The sequence below is a fragment of the Microtus oregoni genome, unplaced genomic scaffold (genome assembly GCF_018167655.1).
Source record: "Microtus oregoni isolate MIOR12 unplaced genomic scaffold, Mior012 000004F_ref0000308, whole genome shotgun sequence".
NCBI classification, from domain to species: Eukaryota; Metazoa; Chordata; class Mammalia; order Rodentia; family Cricetidae; genus Microtus; species Microtus oregoni.
Genome location: NW_024543063.1, coordinates 58036791 through 58056420, shown reverse-complemented (window position 1 = coordinate 58056420; position 19630 = coordinate 58036791). Strand labels below are relative to the sequence as shown.

Below are 19630 nucleotides of genomic sequence, written 5' to 3'. Positions count from 1 at the left end.
GTATCAGGCTTCTGTGTGCTCATGACAAGATTCTCTCAGAGAAAACAATGCTTCTCCGCTGCCATGCTTCTGCCTGTGGGGAACACTGAATCAACCCCATCCTCTTTCAACACTCCATTATGGTTAGTCCTGACACATCCTTGTCTGGGCTTCAGTAATCTATGCACCAGGGTACCATCTGCAGGACATTATATCCTGACTCCTGCCCTCCCAGTTGCTGTGGAGACAGGTAAATTGTCAACATCTCTCCCAAAATGTGTGGGCAGAGAGGAAAACAATCCAGATTTGGCCTAAGAGAAGACATGCTTTATGGGGGAGATTTAAAGAATAGTATCTGTACTTCTTTTTTTAATTTATTTATTTATTAAAGATTTCTGCCTCTTCCCTGCCACAGCCTCCCATTTCCCTCCCCCTCCCCTGATCAAGTCCCCCCCTCCCTCTTCTAATTCTCTTGTTCATTCTGGATTTTTCTCGTGTAATTATTGATAATTAGTAATCACTTGTAGTTGATGAATATAGTAATGATATACATTCCTGATGAAAAAAGTATTATGTAATATATGTGTCGCGCACCGAGCCCCCGTGTCTGCACTCTGTGCGCTATAAGCCAGTTCTCGAGCTTCGGGCAAGGGACTGGAGGTTGAGAATACAGACACAGACAGACAGAGAGACAGCGACACAGGTCATCCTTGAATTCCCCAAGAATGCCTCCTTTATTGTGTTCAGGGGCAGATTATATAGAGATAGCCACGCCCCAGCCAAACCCACCAGAAACCACTCTCCTGCCATCAGGAACTCCTGAAGGTCTCGTGCTCAGAGCAGCTGTAGGCACTCAGATCAGGGGATTACAAGATATTCAGGATCTGGGGTCTCACTGCTCCCAACATATATGGACTGGTAGCATATAATGAGTAAATGATTTAAGATAAATTGAAAATAAAAATAGTATTCAAGTCTCATAGTACCCATGGTCAGTTACATGCTAAGGATATTCACGTTTTTTATGGTGACTGCTAATTATTACAAATATCTCTCTTATGAACTTTCACAGAGACATGCCAAGTTAGTCCTCAATTTCTGGTATTCTGACTTATAGTGCTTTCAGTCTAAGATGGAGAACATAGCCCCACCAATAGTCTAAGAACACAATCATTAATACCAGAAACTCTAAAGTGAAGCAACAAACTCATATGTCTGCTCCATGGTTACCACCAACAGTCCTGTATGTCTATGGTCAGCAGCCTTGAGGGGGAATAAATTCCCTGAGGAGGAGCAGAGAAAGGACCAAGAGCAGTTGTGGCTTATATAATAGGGAGTGTCCACAGATTCACATATCAGGCACTTGCTGTGTGCCAAGTGTGCGTTCTAGTCCCTGGTACAGTTTCTCAAGCCTTGCTGAGTGCTTGTCAATATGCCCACTTAAGTGGTGAATGAGTGGGATTTGGAAGCAGCCTGTAGTGAGCTCCTAAAGACGAAAATATATTGGCATTGCCAGAGTAACATCCCGTTCCAAATTTGGGTCCTTCCCAGCTCTGCCTTGCACTCAGTTCCCAGCCTCTCATGGTGCCATATGTCCAGAAAGAAGATTAAAATCCAGAAGAGGCTTGGGTTGCCAGGACTCTGATAGCTCACTATCTCATCACCAGCTTCACGTGGGTCTCATAGCCTGAACCATCCTCAAGCTGTCCTGGTTACCCAAAACTGATCACCAGAAAATGGAAACAGCCTATGTGTCCCCAAAGTCCTCTGAGATAACTCTATATAGCCTGTCCTACACACAATTTTTTTCCACCTTTCCCCTTCCTTTCAGGGGAAACACAAAGGCCATTGCCCACCCTCTCTCCACTCCACACCTCCTGAGTGACCTGACGCCCATTGGCAGCACTCATGTCCTATGTGGGCATCCTTCTCTAGCATGAGCTAAGTGTTCTAGAAAAAAGCACCACTTTCCTCCTCACTACAGCCTAATAAGATAAGCATTATTACTACCCATATTTTAGAAATAGGGTCACCCAGACACAGAAAAATGAACACCGGCTAAAGGATGCACAGCTTAACGCCTGAGCTACATTTAGACCCACATTCCAGCTCCTGGTCCATACTTTAACATCCTGCTAAAAAGAAAAATTTAAAGATCTATTTTAGAGATTTCATGATCCAGCTAGAGATAGACTGAGAATCAAGGGGGAGATAATCTGATCTCTTTGAACATCCCTATGTAAAGCCTGCCATCAGCATAGTGGCCTCCTGAGCCTGCCGTCTGCCACAGGGTCTTAGGGACTGTATGGTCATCTGTATCATCTCTCATGGCCAAGGCTGGTTGTACGTGACTGCCCCAAATTCAAGCATGTGCTTTGAGCATAAACTGTGCTACAGAACCAACCCTGTCATCCCTTGCAGTTCTGCCCACCTCTTCCCTGGAACAGGGCTTCTGTGTGTCTGTATTTCAGGGGACTTACCATAAGCCATGCAAACAGGAAGTAAAATCAGGACCAGAACGTGGAAACTCATCATGGAATGACAACGGTTCTTCCAGCTCTGACTTCTCTGTGCTCCTCTTAAAGGATGTCCATCTCCTCCCCAAACCTCAAACTCCGCCCTGCAGAAGTAGACCAACTACATCATCTAAAGTAGCAGATACACCTCCCTCTTCCAAAGAGCTTCCCCGAAGTCCTTTAGTGCCACCAAGCCATGTCTACCCTCTTTCATCTGTAACAAGTAGCAGACGGGCATAAATATATCCAACTTTGTATGTAAGACTTTTCCCATTATAGAACTCCAGCCTCAGAGTCAGAGAGCATCAAGCAAACTGGGTTCTAAGAAGAAGGAGCAACACTATAGAGTAACTTGAAGCCCTAACGTTGCTCAACTGGGGTATTAGGACACATCCCTTAGCGTCTGTGGTCTGGTATCTCCGATGGTTCTAGGTGTTCAAGTTTGGACGTGGTCATACACTTTACTCAGGCCTCTGCTGCTATGATTTCATCATAATGTCTCTACCTAAGTCTTTCGTGTATTGAATTGTTGACCCCAGCTCATGGTGGGAGTGAGGTGAGCAGGTCATGAGGCCACTGAGTTTTGTAACTTAGTGATCCTTTGATGAGTCCATAGCCAAATGACTGAGCTGTCAGAAGGAGGAAGGGGGGACCTAGGGAGAGGAAGTGAGCTGCCAGGGCATGCTTTTCAGGCTGATATCTTTTCCTTGGACTCAACCCTCTCCTCCACTCCCTCCCTTTTCAGCTTTATATTTGGAGGTTTACACCATATAAGCATGCCATCTATGCCCTTGGGTTTTCTTTAAATTTCTTTAAATGCATTATTTATTTCTTATTTATGTATTTATTTTCAAGCATTCATTTCTATAAATGAAAGACCAGCATTACAAACAATAAAATTAAAGGAACGTATGGAAAATATATTAATTTACTTACAAACTAAATGATGATAAGATAAAAATAGTAAATGAGGAAACACAAACAATGAAATACTATATTTACAAAACAATTTATACCTAAGAGCAAGCTACTTAATGCAGAAAGCAAACCATTGACCATTACTTAGTAACATACAGACTCTATCTGTCCTGACCACTGTCACCAGCTAGGTGACAGGCGGTAGATTGGTCAAGGATGACAGTCACTGCAGGCATCTCCCGGGGCTTCAGTGAACATGTGCTGCCAGAGCCTTGGCCAGATGCTCTATTTTATGTACACTTCCCAGGTTCTAGATTCTGTGCTGTACACTCTGGAACTGGTATTGATGTGATAAACACCATGACTCAAAGCAGCTTGGGGAGGAAAGGGTTTATTTCCACTCATAGCCCCCAGGGCACAGTCTGTCACTTAGGGAAGTCAAGCCAGGAACTCAAGGCACAAATCTAGAGGCAGGAACTAAAGCAGAGGACATGGAGGAACACTGCTCGGAACGATCATCAAGAAGGGATGACGGTCACAGCTTATGCAAAGCAAGGCTCCTCTCTGGAATGTTGTCCACCTTGGGAACAGCATATTGGACAAGCGTGTTCCACTCTCTGATTCGTTCAGCAGTGGTGTTTACCAGATGTTGAGGGACAGGATGGTTGATTGTAGTTGTTTGTAGCTGGCCCTAGCTCTCCTGCCACTCTCTTCTAACTATGCCCCACCATTGCAGCACTATCTTTGCTGAAGTCCTCCCCAAAGCCAGGCAGATAACAACACTGTGCTTCTGAACCCATGACTATGGATTCTATAAGCTGTTTATCTTTGCGAACCTCTCAACCTCAAGTATGTTATTACAGCAGCAGAGGATGGACTAGCATGACTCTCTGGGTTTTGGTTTGTTGTTTTTGTGTTTTGTTTCTTTGTTTGACATATTTCCTGCAGATCAGGCCACGAACACTGTCCCCACAGGTCCTCACGCATACTGTATCAACTTCACTATCAAAAGCACTTTCTCTCCTGGTCAGCCCCTACATCACCCTGCATGCTTGCCACGGAGCTCCCACAATGCCTTTCCTGGCCTGTCCCCTTCCTGGACACCCTTTATCCTCGAGTTCCAATCCATTCAAGCCAGCACTCAAATAGCAAAGTAGATTGGGTTTTTGGGTTTTTGTTTTGTTTTGTTCTATTCTGTTTTCTGTTTTTCCTGCCCTTTCCTTCCCAGGGAACAAATGAGGCACACTTAAAACAACTTTAGCTGAGGACAAAGGTTATAAACAAACAGTCTCCCCCTCAACCGTGAGAAAGATGTCTGGAGAAGCACCAGGTCAGGTGAGCACAATTCCTACTCTCCCCCACCTCTGAGAAAGACTGAACGTGACATGCATCTCAGGCCAGAGGCTGAGAGAGGAGAACTGGGCTTCTGAGTTGAGCAAATAATCCACACACAGTCTGAAGGCCCTTCAGAGAACAGAAGTAAAGTCCAGTCTGGAAGGAAGGTTGGCCTCACCTGAGGCTCTGTCTTTCGGAGGCTCTGTCTTTAGGAACATCTCAGGAAAGCGCAAACACAAAAACACTTCAGACCTTGTTCAACCTCTGTTCTGCCCTTGAGTCTAGCCTTTCCTGTCATGGAATACACCGCTTCCCATGCTAAACACTACAGAGAAAACGAAAGACGTTAATGTTGTTCTTTCTAGTTATCTGTTCGGGATGCTTGTGTTCCATCCTAGAATTGCAACCACCCGCCAGGAGCCGCCCGTAGGAGAAAGCGCCTTTCCCGTGTTGTCGTGCTGCCATCTTGTGGACACTGCGAAATTCACACGCAAAGACCGGTGTTCCCGTCCTAAATTTGATGTTGATTTGGTTTAGTGAAAGGGGTCCGAGATTGGGAGTGGAGGAGCTAAAAATCCTTCCGAGTAAAAAGAAAACAAATTATTTGTTTCAAAATAAGAAAGTTAGTGCATATTTGAGACTTGTATAATGGGAGAAAAGCATAGATGGTGGGTATATACTACGTTCTTGTATCGCTTATGAGGAGGAAGTGGTGTGGCTCTTGAGGACAGTGGACTTCCGTGGCTGACAAAGAGTAAGCTGAAAACGTCTGGCTTACGCCCACCCATGTTCTTAAAATCCTGATTCCATAAACAACGATTTAAAATAAAAACAGTCATTACCAAAATAGGTCCTGAAGAGACGTTTCTAAAGCCAGGTGTGGAGGCACGGACCTACAACCCCAGCACTTGCGTAGTAGGGGCAAGAGGGGTAGGAATCCAACGTCACTCTCAGCTACGTGTTGAGTTCAAGGCCAGACTAGGCTACATGAAACGCGTCTCAAAACACCAAAAAATTTAAAACGGACCTATATTCATCCACGTGAGGACATTAAGACAGATTTCTGGGGAGGTGATAGCAACTGAGAAAGTCTACATAGACTGAGGACGGACTCAGTGCTTCTTAATCACAGTGAGCATCGGATGTTTGTGAACTGAAAATACAGATGGCCAGGCCCGTGCAAACTTGTACTTCATGTGGCTGGAGACTGGCCAGCCACTGGATACCAGAATATTCACCCAAATGATCCCTCTACACTCCCAAGAGGGGAGCCACAGTCAATAGAAAACAAACAACCCCAACTTTCACTTATATATCAGCTTCCACTCCGCAATACATAAGATTGCATGTGAACAGGACGGAATAGGGCTCTGCATCTGGGCGACATGGAAATGTGACTAGAAAGACACCTGCCAGAATTAGAACCCTATTTGAGGATGTTGGACCTGGGCCATGTAAATGAAGCACACTTACCATTTAATGTAATAGTGGTTTAATGCATGAGTTCTGCACGTGTGTATTCACGTGTGTACGTGTGTGGAATGCAAAGGACAATGTCAGGTGTCGTCCTCAGAAACGGAGCCCGCCTCCTCTAAGACAGGGTCTCTCGCTTGCCGGAAGCTCCCCAGCAAGGATGGATTGGTTGGCCAGTGAGCCAGGGATCCGCCACGCTCCACTTCCCCGGCACGGGGATAGGGTGCTCACCACCACACCCAGCATCTGTATGTCGATCCTGCTGCTCATGCTTGAAAGCCAAGCACCACTCCCCCAACTATGTAACATTTTTGTTTTGAATAAGTGCTTTAAAACTGATAGCTCTTCCAAATATCAACACAGGAAAGAGCTCTCTACAGATGCAGTGGTTATGGAATTTTCCAACTCCCTTGAAAATGGCATGACCTCTTCCTAGAACCAGAGAGTGACCCAGGTATCTTTTCCAAAACCACCTGAGCTAGAGCTAGCCCACAATGTTGGATGTTCATAGAGTACGCACCTCGGCGGAAAGGGCCTTACTGTGGAGAAACCTGGTAGTTTTCTGGAAGATGTTTCCAGACAGTCTCGGGGAAGGTGTATCTTTCAGCATGAACTAAAGAGGTCCATGGGTTCCCAACATATGAGGACAGAACCTTGTTGATCCCAGAGTTTGTTTTTATTTTCTAGGGAAGTTGGGAATATGGCTTTTAATATGAAGTTCCTCTGCTAATTAGCCCACTACTAATTGCAAATCATGTGTGTGTGTGTGTGTGTGTGTGTGTGTGTGTGTGTGTGTGTGTACCGAAGAAAACACTTCTGGGCCATCAGAATTAGTCTGTCGGTGGGAGATGTCTGAGCCAAATAAGCTCGAAGTTCCTGGCATCTCAGAAACCCACTTCCTCTTTGCACCTCATGTGTAATCCTGAAACAGTCACAACAGTAACTGTGGCACGTTACACAGGTACAGTATGGATATAAAAGGTAAGACTGTCATCTTCCTTTTCTGAATAGTGGGGAGTAGAACACACACCCACCTACCAGGTGGCTAAGCTGATTCCATCCTTTCTAGTGTAAATATAAGCTCTCCGGAGAAAGCCTAAGGCCTCACTCTAAATCAAGTTCTCTCTCGGCTAAATCTTAAAACACCTTGCCACTCCCAAGTAGCACTCAACAAACTTACACCGTAAGATATTCAGAGGTGTGGCTCTTTCCCAATACCTTCTTGCGTGCCATTTGTTCACTACAGGATCCCTTGGGGACATGTCTGGTATATGTGATACACTTGGAGACATGTCTGGTATATGTGATATACTTGGAGACATGTCTGGTATATGTAATACACTTGGAGACATGTCTGGTATATGTGATACACTTGGAGACATGTCTGGTATATGTAATACACCTAGAGACATGTCTGGTATATGTGATACACTTGGAGACATGTCTGGTATATGTAATACACCTAGAGACATGTCTGGTATATGTGATACACTTAGAGACATGTCTGGTATATGTGATACACTTAGAGACATGTCTGGTATATGTAATACACCTAGAGACATGTCTGGTATATGTGATACACTTAGAGACATGTCTGGTATATGTGATACACTTGGAGACATGTCTGGTATATGTAATACACTTGGAGACATGTCTGGTATATGTGATATACTTAGAGACATGTCTGGTATATGTAATACACCTAGAGACATGTCTGGTATATGTGATACACTTAGAGACATGTCTGGTATATGTGATACACTTAGAGACATGTCTGGTACATGTAATACACTTGGAGACATGTCTGGTATATGTGATACACTTAGAGACATGTCTGGTATATGTGATACACTTAGAGACATGTCTGGTATATGTAACACACTTGGAAACATGTCTGGTATATGTAATATACTTGGAGACATGTCTGGTATATATGATACACTTAGAGACATGTCTGGTATATATGATACACTTAGAGACATGTCTGGTATATGTAATACACTTGGCATAGCTTGGCGAATCACAAAATCATCTTAACTCCATCTGCAAAGCCTCATTTCTCCTCATTCCTGCCTGACCTTTGCTCTCTGGTTTTAGACCTCTAATTCCCTGGACCTTGGATGACGTCAGAGAAGAACACTTTCCAGCATGACCCCCTCCCACACATCTCACTAAGACTTAGCTCAAAGCCAGAAGTGCCCAGGACTTGGCTCACACTAAAAGCTCTGCTGCAGTGAGGTTAAGAGACTCCCATTTTATTCAGCATCTGTATCTTGAGTGGTGTGGGAAGGCGGGGATTTATCCGCACAAATTAAATTCTGTTATATATTTTGCATATATTTTGCATTCTGATTTTATTTCATGTGAGTAACAGGATCATTATATGGCGAGGGATGGGCCAGGCCTCCTTCAGACTCATTGAGAAAATCTCATTACCTTCTAAGACAAATTGAATTTTTAGTCATTGAAAAGAATTTCATGAGGTTCAGCCCTAAGCCCATAAAACAGCAGCTAAAGCAGATTAGTGAACAGAGATTCCCACAGAAAGCAGCTCAACTGGGAATGAGGATAATGGTTAATGGGGAAACTTAGAAGGAGGAAAAAAATTCAGAACCACACAGTGATGACTTCTAAAGAGCGACAGAGAAAAGGAAAGGCAGAGGTAGAGAAAAGAGGATTAAGGGGGAAGCGGGACTGGGCAGTGCTTCTGAAGCAGACATGATAAGGGGGAGGGTATCCGTCCAAAAATCCACTCTCTGATCTTTCAGTCTCTGTCCGACACTCATGTTCAAATCCAACTTCAGGTACTGCTCGTCCTGGTCGTAGATTGGCCACGGAGGCAGGCCGGCCCCGTTAGGATCCCTGAAATGAGAGCAGACTCCGATGAGGTGGTCAGCCTCAGACGCCTGACTGCAAGGAGGCCAGCCGGCTCACTCACCCGCTCCTGGCGAAGTTAGCCCAGTATTTCATCATCTTCCTGCTTAGCGACTTCTCTTCCTCAGTGGCTTTCTCTGCAGATGAACACAAATCCAGCTGCTCACCAGCTTCACCTGGGCCTGAGGCTCCTCCCATTCGGTGAGGCTGTTCCTAACTTGGCCCCTCTCTGAATCCTTACAAATAAGTCCTAGCTCCCATATGCAGCTGAGGCATCATCCAAGAAATCCTGGCTTCCAAATAATGCAAGCTGAACATACCTTCCTCACTGGACCTCACTCTAGCTATTCCTATTTGAATGCAGGATTCTTGGGATATTCATTCTCTCTCTCTCTCCTTTCCTCCCTTACTTACTCTCTCCCTCCCTCCCCCCTCTCTTTCTGTATGTGTGTCTGTCTGTCTCTCTTTCTCTCTCTCCCCCTTCCTCCCTCCTTCTCCTCTCTCTCTCTCTCTCTCTCTCTCTCTCCCCGTCCCTCACTCCCTCCCTCTCTCTCTCTTTCTATGTGTGTCTGTCTCTCTCTCTCTCTCTCTCTCTCTCTCTCTCTCTCTCTCTCTCTCTCATTAACTACAGTCAACCACTGCTATCTGATAAGATTGATTCCAAGATGCCCCTAACAAAAACCAATTCCAGAGATGCTGCAGTCTTTCTATAAAACAATGTCATTTGCTTATAGCATCAGCAAACCCTCAAATCACTTTGACCTCACTTGCAAACCTAGCACAGGACAAAGGCCAGGGAAATCTCATCGCTTCTCTGCAGGTACTTAGCTGCCTACCCAAAAGCAAGCATCATTTCTGATGTCTTTGATACACCCAGGAAGACGGGCTCCACCTGTGCCGTGTGCAGGCCGGCCCTTCTCTACACATTTGCTCGTGGGTGGGTACATACTTGTATCTTGTTCTTTCTATAGAGGTTGTATCTGGGAATAGTATCTACTAGTTACTATAGTTCTACATGGTCATTTGTAAATCTGACAAGTGTTGTTCTATAAAATCATAATATATGCATTCAAACATACATATATGCAATTGGATTTAAGGTTGCATTAAACCTAGTATGAGTATCCAATATTCTAGTGAAATTGTTTCCCATCCCTGCTCTAATACACCACTTCAATGTACCGTTCTTCCAAACACAGACTGACTTAAGAAAGAATGATTCAGCCGTCAAGGGTAGTCTCCTGTTCTTATGCTGTAACTAAAATTGAGAGGGTTGCATACATCAAAGGCAACCTACACATCTACTTTTCCATAAGTTGTTTAAGTTTTTATTAGCTTGCTCTTTTCTATAGACTTTAGAGACTAGTTTTCAAGGCATTTACCTCCCTAGCCCTAAGGCTGTCCCTGTTTCCTAGTTGGAGAGGCCTTTCATTACCAGGCAGGTGTGTGAGCTTCCTGTATTAAGCACTCTTGGTTTGCTCTATGACGATTAGTTTCAATCTTATAAAAAGCTTAGCAGCATCTACCTTGTTATCTCTAAGATAAGGATGGCTAGAGAAATAAAAGACTAAACCACGGCCCACAAACTCACTAACAGTTTTATTCTGTGTCACAGGCCAGGTTGAATTAGTGAAGAACCTCCATTACATGGTGATTTAACCTAAATGTTTTACTGGTATTTCCCATGTGTAATTTGCTTGTAAGTTTTCAGTGTGTGTGTGTGTGTGTGTGTGTGTGTGTGTGTGTGTGTGTGTGATGCGTGTGCTTGTAAACTCCTCAGGTGATTAAATCCCAGCCAGCAAGTCCTTACTGACTCGTGTATAGTGAACGGCCGAGCAGAGTTTTATGTACGCAGTGGGGAATTGACTCTTCTCAACTGACCATGTGCCTGCAGGAGGAGCCCACAGCTAGTTACTTACCAAACATGGCTATGTCACCCTTCAGAAAAGGACCTCCAAAGACAAAGCGGACTTCATCTGTGTGGTCAGCCTTCACAAAGGCTGGCCTTGTGTTTTCAAAGCACTGGGGTCGGTGCTGAAACTCATAAAAATAGACAGGTGCACCAGCATCTGAGAAAAAAATAGAAAACATCAGGCATGTACCCAAGTAAGTGTGGTCCCGCATAAACCAGCCTGCCTGCCCACTAGCCTTCCCTCCCTCCCTCCCTCCCTCCTTCGCTCCTTCCTTCCCTCCCTCCCTCCCTCCTTCCTTCCCTCCCTCCCTCTCTTCTTTCCTTTCTTATTTGAGTCTGAAACTCCCCTCCATAACAATCTTCTTATTCCTAGTGACAAAGATGTTACAACCCATACACACCCTGAGAAGGAAAGAATTCTACTCACTAAAAAAAGAAAAAAAAAAAAACACTTTCGTACTGAACCCCGATACACCTTGTAATTTCCTCTATTGACCCTGGTCAGGTGTCTGGAGGCACACAGAGAAATCCCCCTCCTTCCAGAATAATCCACACACATGCAACCCTTCCTCTGTTCTACAAAGGTCCTCTCTCTGTAACAATGCACACACATACTTGGGCACACATACCTGAGCACACACACACAGGAACTCACGTGCACACACACAAACACACATACCCTTGGTCTCCATTTTTCCTTCAGTTATTGGCTCATTTCTCAGCATCTCTTGCAGCAAGACACCACAAAACATCTGCCTTCTGCTTATTCCACTCCTTCTCTTTCTATTACCATTCTACAGATAATAAAAAGTGCCTATTTCAAATGTAGAGTTTGAGGAGGTTTTACAAATCTGTGTATAATCATGAACTCACCACACAGAACATGTCCATCAACACAATACATATACACACTTAAAAACAACAAACATAAATCTTTCTTTGGAAATGGTTTCTAACATATGACACAAAATACACAATTAAGATTGATAATGTAACTGAGGTTATGCATGAAAATTTAAAATCAGTTTCCAGTTATTGAATGTTACCAACAGAGCAAGACGTCAACCCACAGAATGTCTTGCAAATCCTCTCAAAAAAGAATTAATTTGTATAATATATGAAGAATCCCTGAAAGAAAATTAGTAATTCTCAGATCAAAGAAAAAAGAAGCAAAGGATTTGCACAAACATTTTTCTAAGAGATGTGACAATATTGGGGAAATATTTCACATTTTCTCTTACATGTGGTATTTATGCAAATTTGTATATACATATATACACATACATATGGAGGGAGATCAAAAGAGAGAGAGGAAGAGGGGACAGAGGAGGCAGAAGGAGAGTTGTTTAAGGGCAGGAAGGGGACAAGCAACTGATGGGGTAGGGGTGGGAGACCGATATGTAGGAGGGAGAATCAATGACATATATGTATGAAGTCTCATCATAAGATCCATTATTTTGTGTTAGTTTTGAAAGTTCATTTTAAAATGTCAGAGAAGAGCCTGGAAACACCCTAACTTGTCTAATCATTGTGGAAACACAAACCAACACTGTAACTGGATGACACTTCACCCCTATCTATTCATATGTGATAGTTAACCCTTCCAGTGCTGATGCGTCGGGGGAACTGCTGTTCTTGTGCATTGGTGGAGGGGCGGGAAAATAGCACAGCTGCTGTAGAAAGTAAAGTGCAGTTCTTCAAAACATAGAATGATTGTGTAGTCTGGTAATTCAGCCTCTGATGGGCATAGAATGTCTATCTGTACATGTGTGTCCAAACAGCATAATTCACCACAGGCAGAACCACTCAAATGATCACAACTAAATGTGGTATATACAGGCAAAGAATATTCCTCAGCACAAGATAGGAATCCTGATAGATCCTAGGAAGTAGATAAACCTTCAGGCATTGTGCTAATAAGCTAGACAACAAAAAGGACAAATACTATATTATTTCATGTACAGGTGTTACATAAAAACGGTTAAAGTACTAAATGTTTTGTCATACAGATTTTGCCATAATATTTTAAGTGTGAAAATTATGTCATTTAATTTTTCCATGTTTGCGTTTCATATTTCCTCCTACTGATTTCTGCACTCCTCTGGGGTCATATTCCACTCTCTCAGGTGTGCTGAGGTTTGTTCTGCGGACAAACATGGGGTTGATCCTGAAGGACATCACACATACACAAGAAAAATGAGGACTCCGATGGCTGCCGGATGGGATGCTCTCTGTGCATCGTTAGGGCTGTTTGATTTATAGTATTATTCTCATCTTTTATTTCCCTCTTCATATTTTGCACAATTGTCCCGTCATTGAAAATGCGGTGTTAAGGTCTCAAACTATTATAATAAAACTATCCCTTCAAGCTTTTTCTGTGACCTTTACTTCATGGATTTTGTGGCTCTCTCATAAAGTGCACACAGGTCTTTAATTCTGGTGCTTTTCGGGGGCAGACGCCCTTGTATAACACCTTCCCCGTGTCTTGTGGCACTTTCCGTCTCCAGATTTATTGTGTCTAGCTTATGCCTCAGGCCCAGGTCTCTTCTGGTGGCTGTTTGCACTGAATATCTTTGCCATTCTTTCTCTCTCAGCCGATGTGCGCCCTTGGTTCTCAGGCGAATCTCTGCTTATAGCGTGTGCCAGAGTTTCTTCAATCCCTCTACAAACAGCTGCCTACTGAGAGATGAGCCCATTTACATTTACTATAAGAGGGAAGGCTGACTTCCACTGCTTTGTTATTTTCTATGTCTCTTACAGCAGCTTTGCTTTTCAGTTGCTCCGTTACTGCCTTCTTTTATACCAGAATTTTCTGGTGCATCATCCCAACCCGCCTCTTACTCCTTTTACTCATATTTTAAATTATTTTCTAAATTAATGTTCAATATTTGTAACTCACATCTTAACTTATGATAAAGTTCAAATTAATTTTAATTTACTTTTGATAGCACAGAAACTGTTAAGACTAAAATTTATGTCTCTATACATTGTATGTTACTGAAAGATTTATAATTGTCTTATGAAATTGTCTTTAAGGTCACTTAGGAAAGAGGGTGTTATAAACAAAAATGAATTAATAAAGACTTCCATATTTCCTTACAAGGTTAGTTTCACTGTGTTATTTACCTGTTTTGAAATGTTTTCCTCAGCCCTTTCTTTCAGCTTAAAATCTTTGAAAGATTCCTTTTCTTCCCTGGCAAGGTTGTCAACTGTGAGCTCAAGGTCTGTGTACCAGGAAATGTCATAATTTCTCCTTCTTTTCTGAGGGGCGGTTTTTACCAGAGACCTAATTCTCGGTTAGCAGCCTTGACTATTTCATCTTACAGCACTGTGACTCTGTCATCCCCGTGCTTTCTGATCAGCATCATTTTTTTAGCATGATAATCTCATTTCTAGATGACAAGTATCGGCTCTCTCACAGTGTCGTTGAAGCTCTCTCTCTTATTTCTCTTCGGCTTTAGCTATGATGTTTCTCTTTGTGGTCTCTGAGTTTTTCCAAGATGGAGGTTGTTGAAATTCTTAGATGCCGGACCATCAACAACGTTGGGACATTTTGTGTCTTACTTATTCTTCCTGCCTCTGTGTTCTCCCCTGTCTTTTGTGGGATCCGATTATACATAAACTCAATTGATCAGACTGTCCCACAGGATCTCTTTCTGCTCTGTCCATCTTCCTTCACTCCTTTCTCTTTGGGATTAAGTGTCTCAAGTGTTATAACTAAGTTCCTTGTTCTTTCTTTCATGCGTTCACATCTGTAATGGACCTCTTGAGTAACTTGTTCATTTCAGTTAGTGTGCCTTTCCACGCTGTTCAGCTCCTTCTCATGTGTCTCTTCTTCTTTTTTTTTTTTAATTTTTTTATTTTTTCAAGACAGGGTTTCTCTGTATAACAGCCCTGGTTGTCCTGGATCTAGCTCTTGTAGACCAGGCTGGCCTCCAACTCATGGAAATCTGCTTGCCTCTGCCTTCTGACTGTTGGTATTAAAGGCGTGTGTCACCACCACCCAGGCTCATGTTTTTTCTAATAAAGCATATCTCTTTATAGCCACTACTTAGTGATAATTTATTCTCATGGCTTCCTTTAAACATCTAAACATATTTTGAAAAGCAGATTTTCACTGAGGTGGTGGTGATATAATGGTTGGTATTCCCGCCATTCCGTTTATTTAAAATAGTTTTTAAATTTTAAGTTTTTAAAGTTTAAAGCTTTTGTTCAACAATTCCAACGTTTGGAGTTCCTCAAAAACAGTTTCTCTTAATTTCTTTTTCCTGTGTGTAAGAGAAACAGTCTTGATTTTTTTATCTAATGGAATTTAAAAAAAACAAAACAAAAAACAAAACAGAAACAACAACAAAAGTTCTCGTGTGGACATGATGGATTCTGATCCTACCAACATCTGAGTTTTGTGTTTCACTGATTGTCCGGGTGCTGTTGAGGAACTTTTTTACTGATGTTCTGTACTAACTTTATAAAGCTTATATTATTTGTTCTAAGTTGCCATTGAAGCCGTTTTCTGGTACCTTAGTGATCAGTTTACGATGTAATATGTTACTGAGGTTTCCATAAACTTCTGGAACCACCAATCACACAAACAAAGCAGAAAAACAAAAACAGAGGCACTCACAAGTGTTTTCAGTTAGACCCTGTGTGTATGGTGAGCTCACATGTGTAGTGTGTGTGTGTGTGTGTGTGTGTGTGTGTGTGTGTGGTATGCCATAGCACTTGTGTGCAAACAAGAGGATAACATATTAGCTTTTTTTCTTCTCTCCTTCCACTCTGTGGGCTCTGAGAATTGAACTCAGGTCCTCAGGCAGCAAGCGCCTTACCCACTGAGTCATCTCATGGAGCTCCAGCCCCACTTCTTAGCTGTAGAGAGTGGGTTCTTCACTACACTCTACTGCTCGACTTGTCTACCCCGAGCCAACACAACTATTAGTGTGTGTGTGTGTGTGTGTGTGTGTGTGTGTGTGTGTGTGTCAGACAGTGTTTCTCTGTCTAGCCCTGGCTGTCCTGGAACTCTCTCTGTAGACCATGCTGGCCTCAAACTCAGAGATCTCCCTCTGGAGTGCTGGAATTAAAGGAGTGTATATTCCTTTGTAAGTTTTTCTTTATTGTTGAGAATTGTATAGATGTATATAATGAAAAATGATTATATCTACCTTACCTGTTCCCTTTCCCAACTTGATGTCTTTTAATTTTCTAACCTACTAAACCCAGTGAGTGCTGCCCGTATGTCCATGAGTGAGATAACCCTCTAAAACAAGGGAAACAGGCCAGTGGTGACATCCACAAAAAGTGATTTTCTCTAACCCTGCGACCATCCACTGCCCGTAGCTCCACAGTGAGGGGGTGGGGCCTGCTCAGTTACCATAGCTCAATGATAAGTTCTGAAACCGAGTGAATTCTTTCTCCTCTCATTTTGCTGCACTTTCTTAGGATTGATTTGGCCATAGCTGCATTTTCATGTAAATTTTAACTTCTACAAAATGGTTACAAAAGAATTGAAGCTGTTTTAAATTGAGTCTCCAGATCAATTCCCCCCATTTTCTTAGAACCATTTAAATTAGACTTCCACTCTCTTATCATTACATTAAAGTGGTTGCCAAGGTCACCAGATTCAACAGTCCTCATCTTGCCTGTCATTAGCAGACCTAATGCAGCAGCGATCTCCCATGGCAACCTAACCCACAGCCTCTGTCCTTCGGTGCCACTGCACTTATCGTCATCAAACACAGTCTGCGTTAATGTGTTTGCTCCTTTTTTCCAGTCCTCCTCACTAGAACAGTGGCAGGGCATTTATTCTGCTCACTGCCAAATTTCCAGGAAATAGAACAAAATCAAGCATAACGGAGGTCACGGCTAAGTGTTTGTTACAAGAAAAGCAAAGGGAAGGAAAATGAGGGGGGAGAAGGGAGAGGGGAATGGATGAAAGGAGAAGACAAGCTTTATATCCCCTCCCCAAGGATGCTTTCTTCTCTCCCACATCCCCCCTCACTCCTACAGCTAAGATGTTTAGAAAAACAACCAACTCCAGGGAGAAAAGCGAAGAAAAGTAAAGGAAATAAGTAGTCCATGGTCTGGAACTGCAAAAATGGATACAGCATTCTTCCATCATGGACTCACCAAAAAGATCCTCATGGTGAAGCAACTGGGGGCGGGGGGGCAGGGAGGTGGATCCTCAGTGGGCAACACAAACCCCCACAGCCTCCTACCTCACTGTCTGTAGCCCCGAGAGGAATTCTTCAGACTCACCTCGGTGGTATCGAGCTGTGACCAGCCCAGGAACCACAAAGAACACATCTCCAAGCAAGTCCAGTAAAGCATCTCGGATCTCAGTTAGGGAGTGCTTGTCATGGAAGTATTCTTTAGCTACAACGTGCAAATACTGGGTAGGGATGTGCTGTAAGAAGAAAGCAAAGAAAGTGGGGGAGGGATGGGAGAAGAGAGGGAGGGGAGAGAGATGGAAGAGGGAGGGAAAGGAAAAGAAAATATCACGGTCATAGGAAATGCAAGTCAATAACAATGGCCAACCTGTTAATAAGGATTAGCCTGGACAGGCAGACTTGTAAATGCTGTCTATGTTTGGCTCATTTTGTACACACAGAAATCCTAGGATGCATTAAAAATAGTGCACAGATTTGGAACTAAGACACGCAGAGAGTGGAATGGTTGCTCCAAACTGATAGACCAATGAATTTTTCACAAGTCTGTATCTAAACCCCATGCTCTGAGCATGTACAGTACACACACTGATGGTGCTAAGTACAAGGGAAAATCTGGCGTCCTGGATTCCAAAGTTATTAAGAATTTCCAGATGGTGACAGCAGAACACCGAGCTAAAGAGAGGGACCTTCAGAGAAGGAAGTGCTGTATGACGCACTGGCCACACTTCCACAAAGCTATCCCTGTTTCTGGAACAAGCTCTGCCTCTAAGCCATTTGGCTTCTTGTAGCCTTAGTTTTCCCAGCTATAATTTTTAAAATGGGTCATTCTAGGAGTACAGGAGACAACCAGGAGAGCGTGCTTCCTGGAGGAGAGCAGGCCTTGGCTCGGTTGCTTGCTGAATCCCATTGCTGAGTGCCTCCATCTGATGGGCATTTGATGCATTCTTTGAGCCAACTCCAGTTGCCTCCGAGTCTCCTAATGTTGATTTTACCCTGAGTACCAATGACAGGCTGTGGAAGGTCAACTTCCTGAGGATGGAAGGGCCTGCACCATGGTGACTGTTGAAAAGGGTTCAATGCTCTAGGTGATACTGGGACATTTGCTGTGCTGTTGGCCTTTATTTTGGTGGCACACGCCTATGGAATTTGGCAGCAAAGCCACGTCTGGGAGTGCAGCTGAGACCCACTCTTCAGGAGCTCAGAAGTCTCAGGGTGCTTTAATCGGGCCCAGAGTAAGAGAGGACTACAGCTGTGCAGGCTTTGGTACGAGAGCCTGTCCACATGGATCACGAAATGACAGACCTTACAGGCCTAGAAGTGTCCAGAGGGGTGGAGAGGCTACCAGTCACAGGCAAGCCACCAGATGACAGTCACAAGGCAGACTCTGGGCTTCTGGATCAAGGCCAGAGAAATGGCTGCCACTTATGAAGCAGCTCCAGCATGCTACCAGGTCTTTGTTAGAGACCCTGCAGCTCAGCCCTCACTCTTGTGCCATCCCAGAAAACCTACTTACTCCCACCCCTGAGATTTGGCTCAAGACACATTCAGCATTTGAAATGTCCTTCTTCTTCTCCAGTACCCCTTCCCCTATGACCCAGAGCAATGGAAATCTCCTCCAAGGAGCATCTACCAAACAGGCAGAGGGATCCCACTGCTCTGTTTATATCATGAATATCCTTCAGTCTTCAGGCTAAGTTCACTTCCTTGGCTAGTCAAGACTCACCAAACATTCTTCTCCAAGGCCCAGAGACTAAAGAGTCCCCTGACTGACCCAGTCAGGCCACTGGACTCTTTAGCTAGAAGAAACCTTCAAATGGAAGCCCAATCACTTCCCCTTCCCTGTTTCTCATGGATCCTCGCCTTCGGGAGTCACCCCCTCAGCTGATCTCTTCCCATTCCTCAGCTCCCTGTTGGTTCCTATAGTTCTTCCTATGCTCCGCTCACTCCTGACTCCCTGAAACTCTTTCTTCCTGCAGGGAGCTACCTTGATCCTCCTGTGGACACCACTGGCCATGGGCTCTCATCTGCTCTGCTTCATGAGACACAGTATGTTCACCCCACACTGTATCTCATTGCCTGGAGAAGTTTTAGAGTATTTAGTTTCAGTAAACAGATGTTCTATGAGTCAATAAAAGCAATGAATGTGGCTTTGTGATTATGCTATATCAATGTTTATGGGAAGAAAGAAGATGGAAGGAACAGGAGGGAAAAAATAAATTTATCTTCATACCTCAGTGTCTACCTGATACTACTATGCTTGTTTCTGAAATATGAAATGTTTCACAATTTAATAGATAAGCACATGACTGTTAATGCTGTAACTTAACACAATGCCTGATGACCTCAAAGTAAATATAGAATTCTAGCCCCCTGTATATTTCATAATTCATAACTTTTCAAATCATACTTAGATAATTCAGTATATGTGCTGGCTTGCAACATTCTTGAGGGGGAAAGTA

The 19630-nt window shown here is 43.5% G+C and overlaps 2 protein-coding genes across 2 annotated transcripts in view; both read right to left on the bottom strand.

Annotated features, from left to right (window-relative positions):
- The window catches only part of LOC121447353 (carboxylesterase 1D-like), a 38017-nt gene extending 31526 nt beyond the window's left edge, over positions 1-6491 (bottom strand). The window contains 1 exon segment of the mRNA XM_041650543.1: positions 6363-6491. Within this exon segment, the coding sequence (XP_041506477.1) occupies positions 6363-6491 (129 nt within the window).
- Positions 6492-8617: 2126 nt separating this feature from the next.
- The window catches only part of Ces5a (carboxylesterase 5A), a 28043-nt gene continuing 17030 nt past the window's right edge, over positions 8618-19630 (bottom strand). The window contains exons 10-13 of the mRNA XM_041650542.1: positions 17260-17407; positions 11015-11164; positions 9160-9232; positions 8618-9083 (exon numbers count right to left, since the gene is read on the bottom strand). Of these exons, the coding sequence (XP_041506476.1) occupies positions 8852-9083; positions 9160-9232; positions 11015-11164; positions 17260-17407 (603 nt within the window). The 3' untranslated portion in view covers positions 8618-8851. The remainder of the gene's footprint in view (positions 9084-9159; positions 9233-11014; positions 11165-17259; positions 17408-19630) is intronic.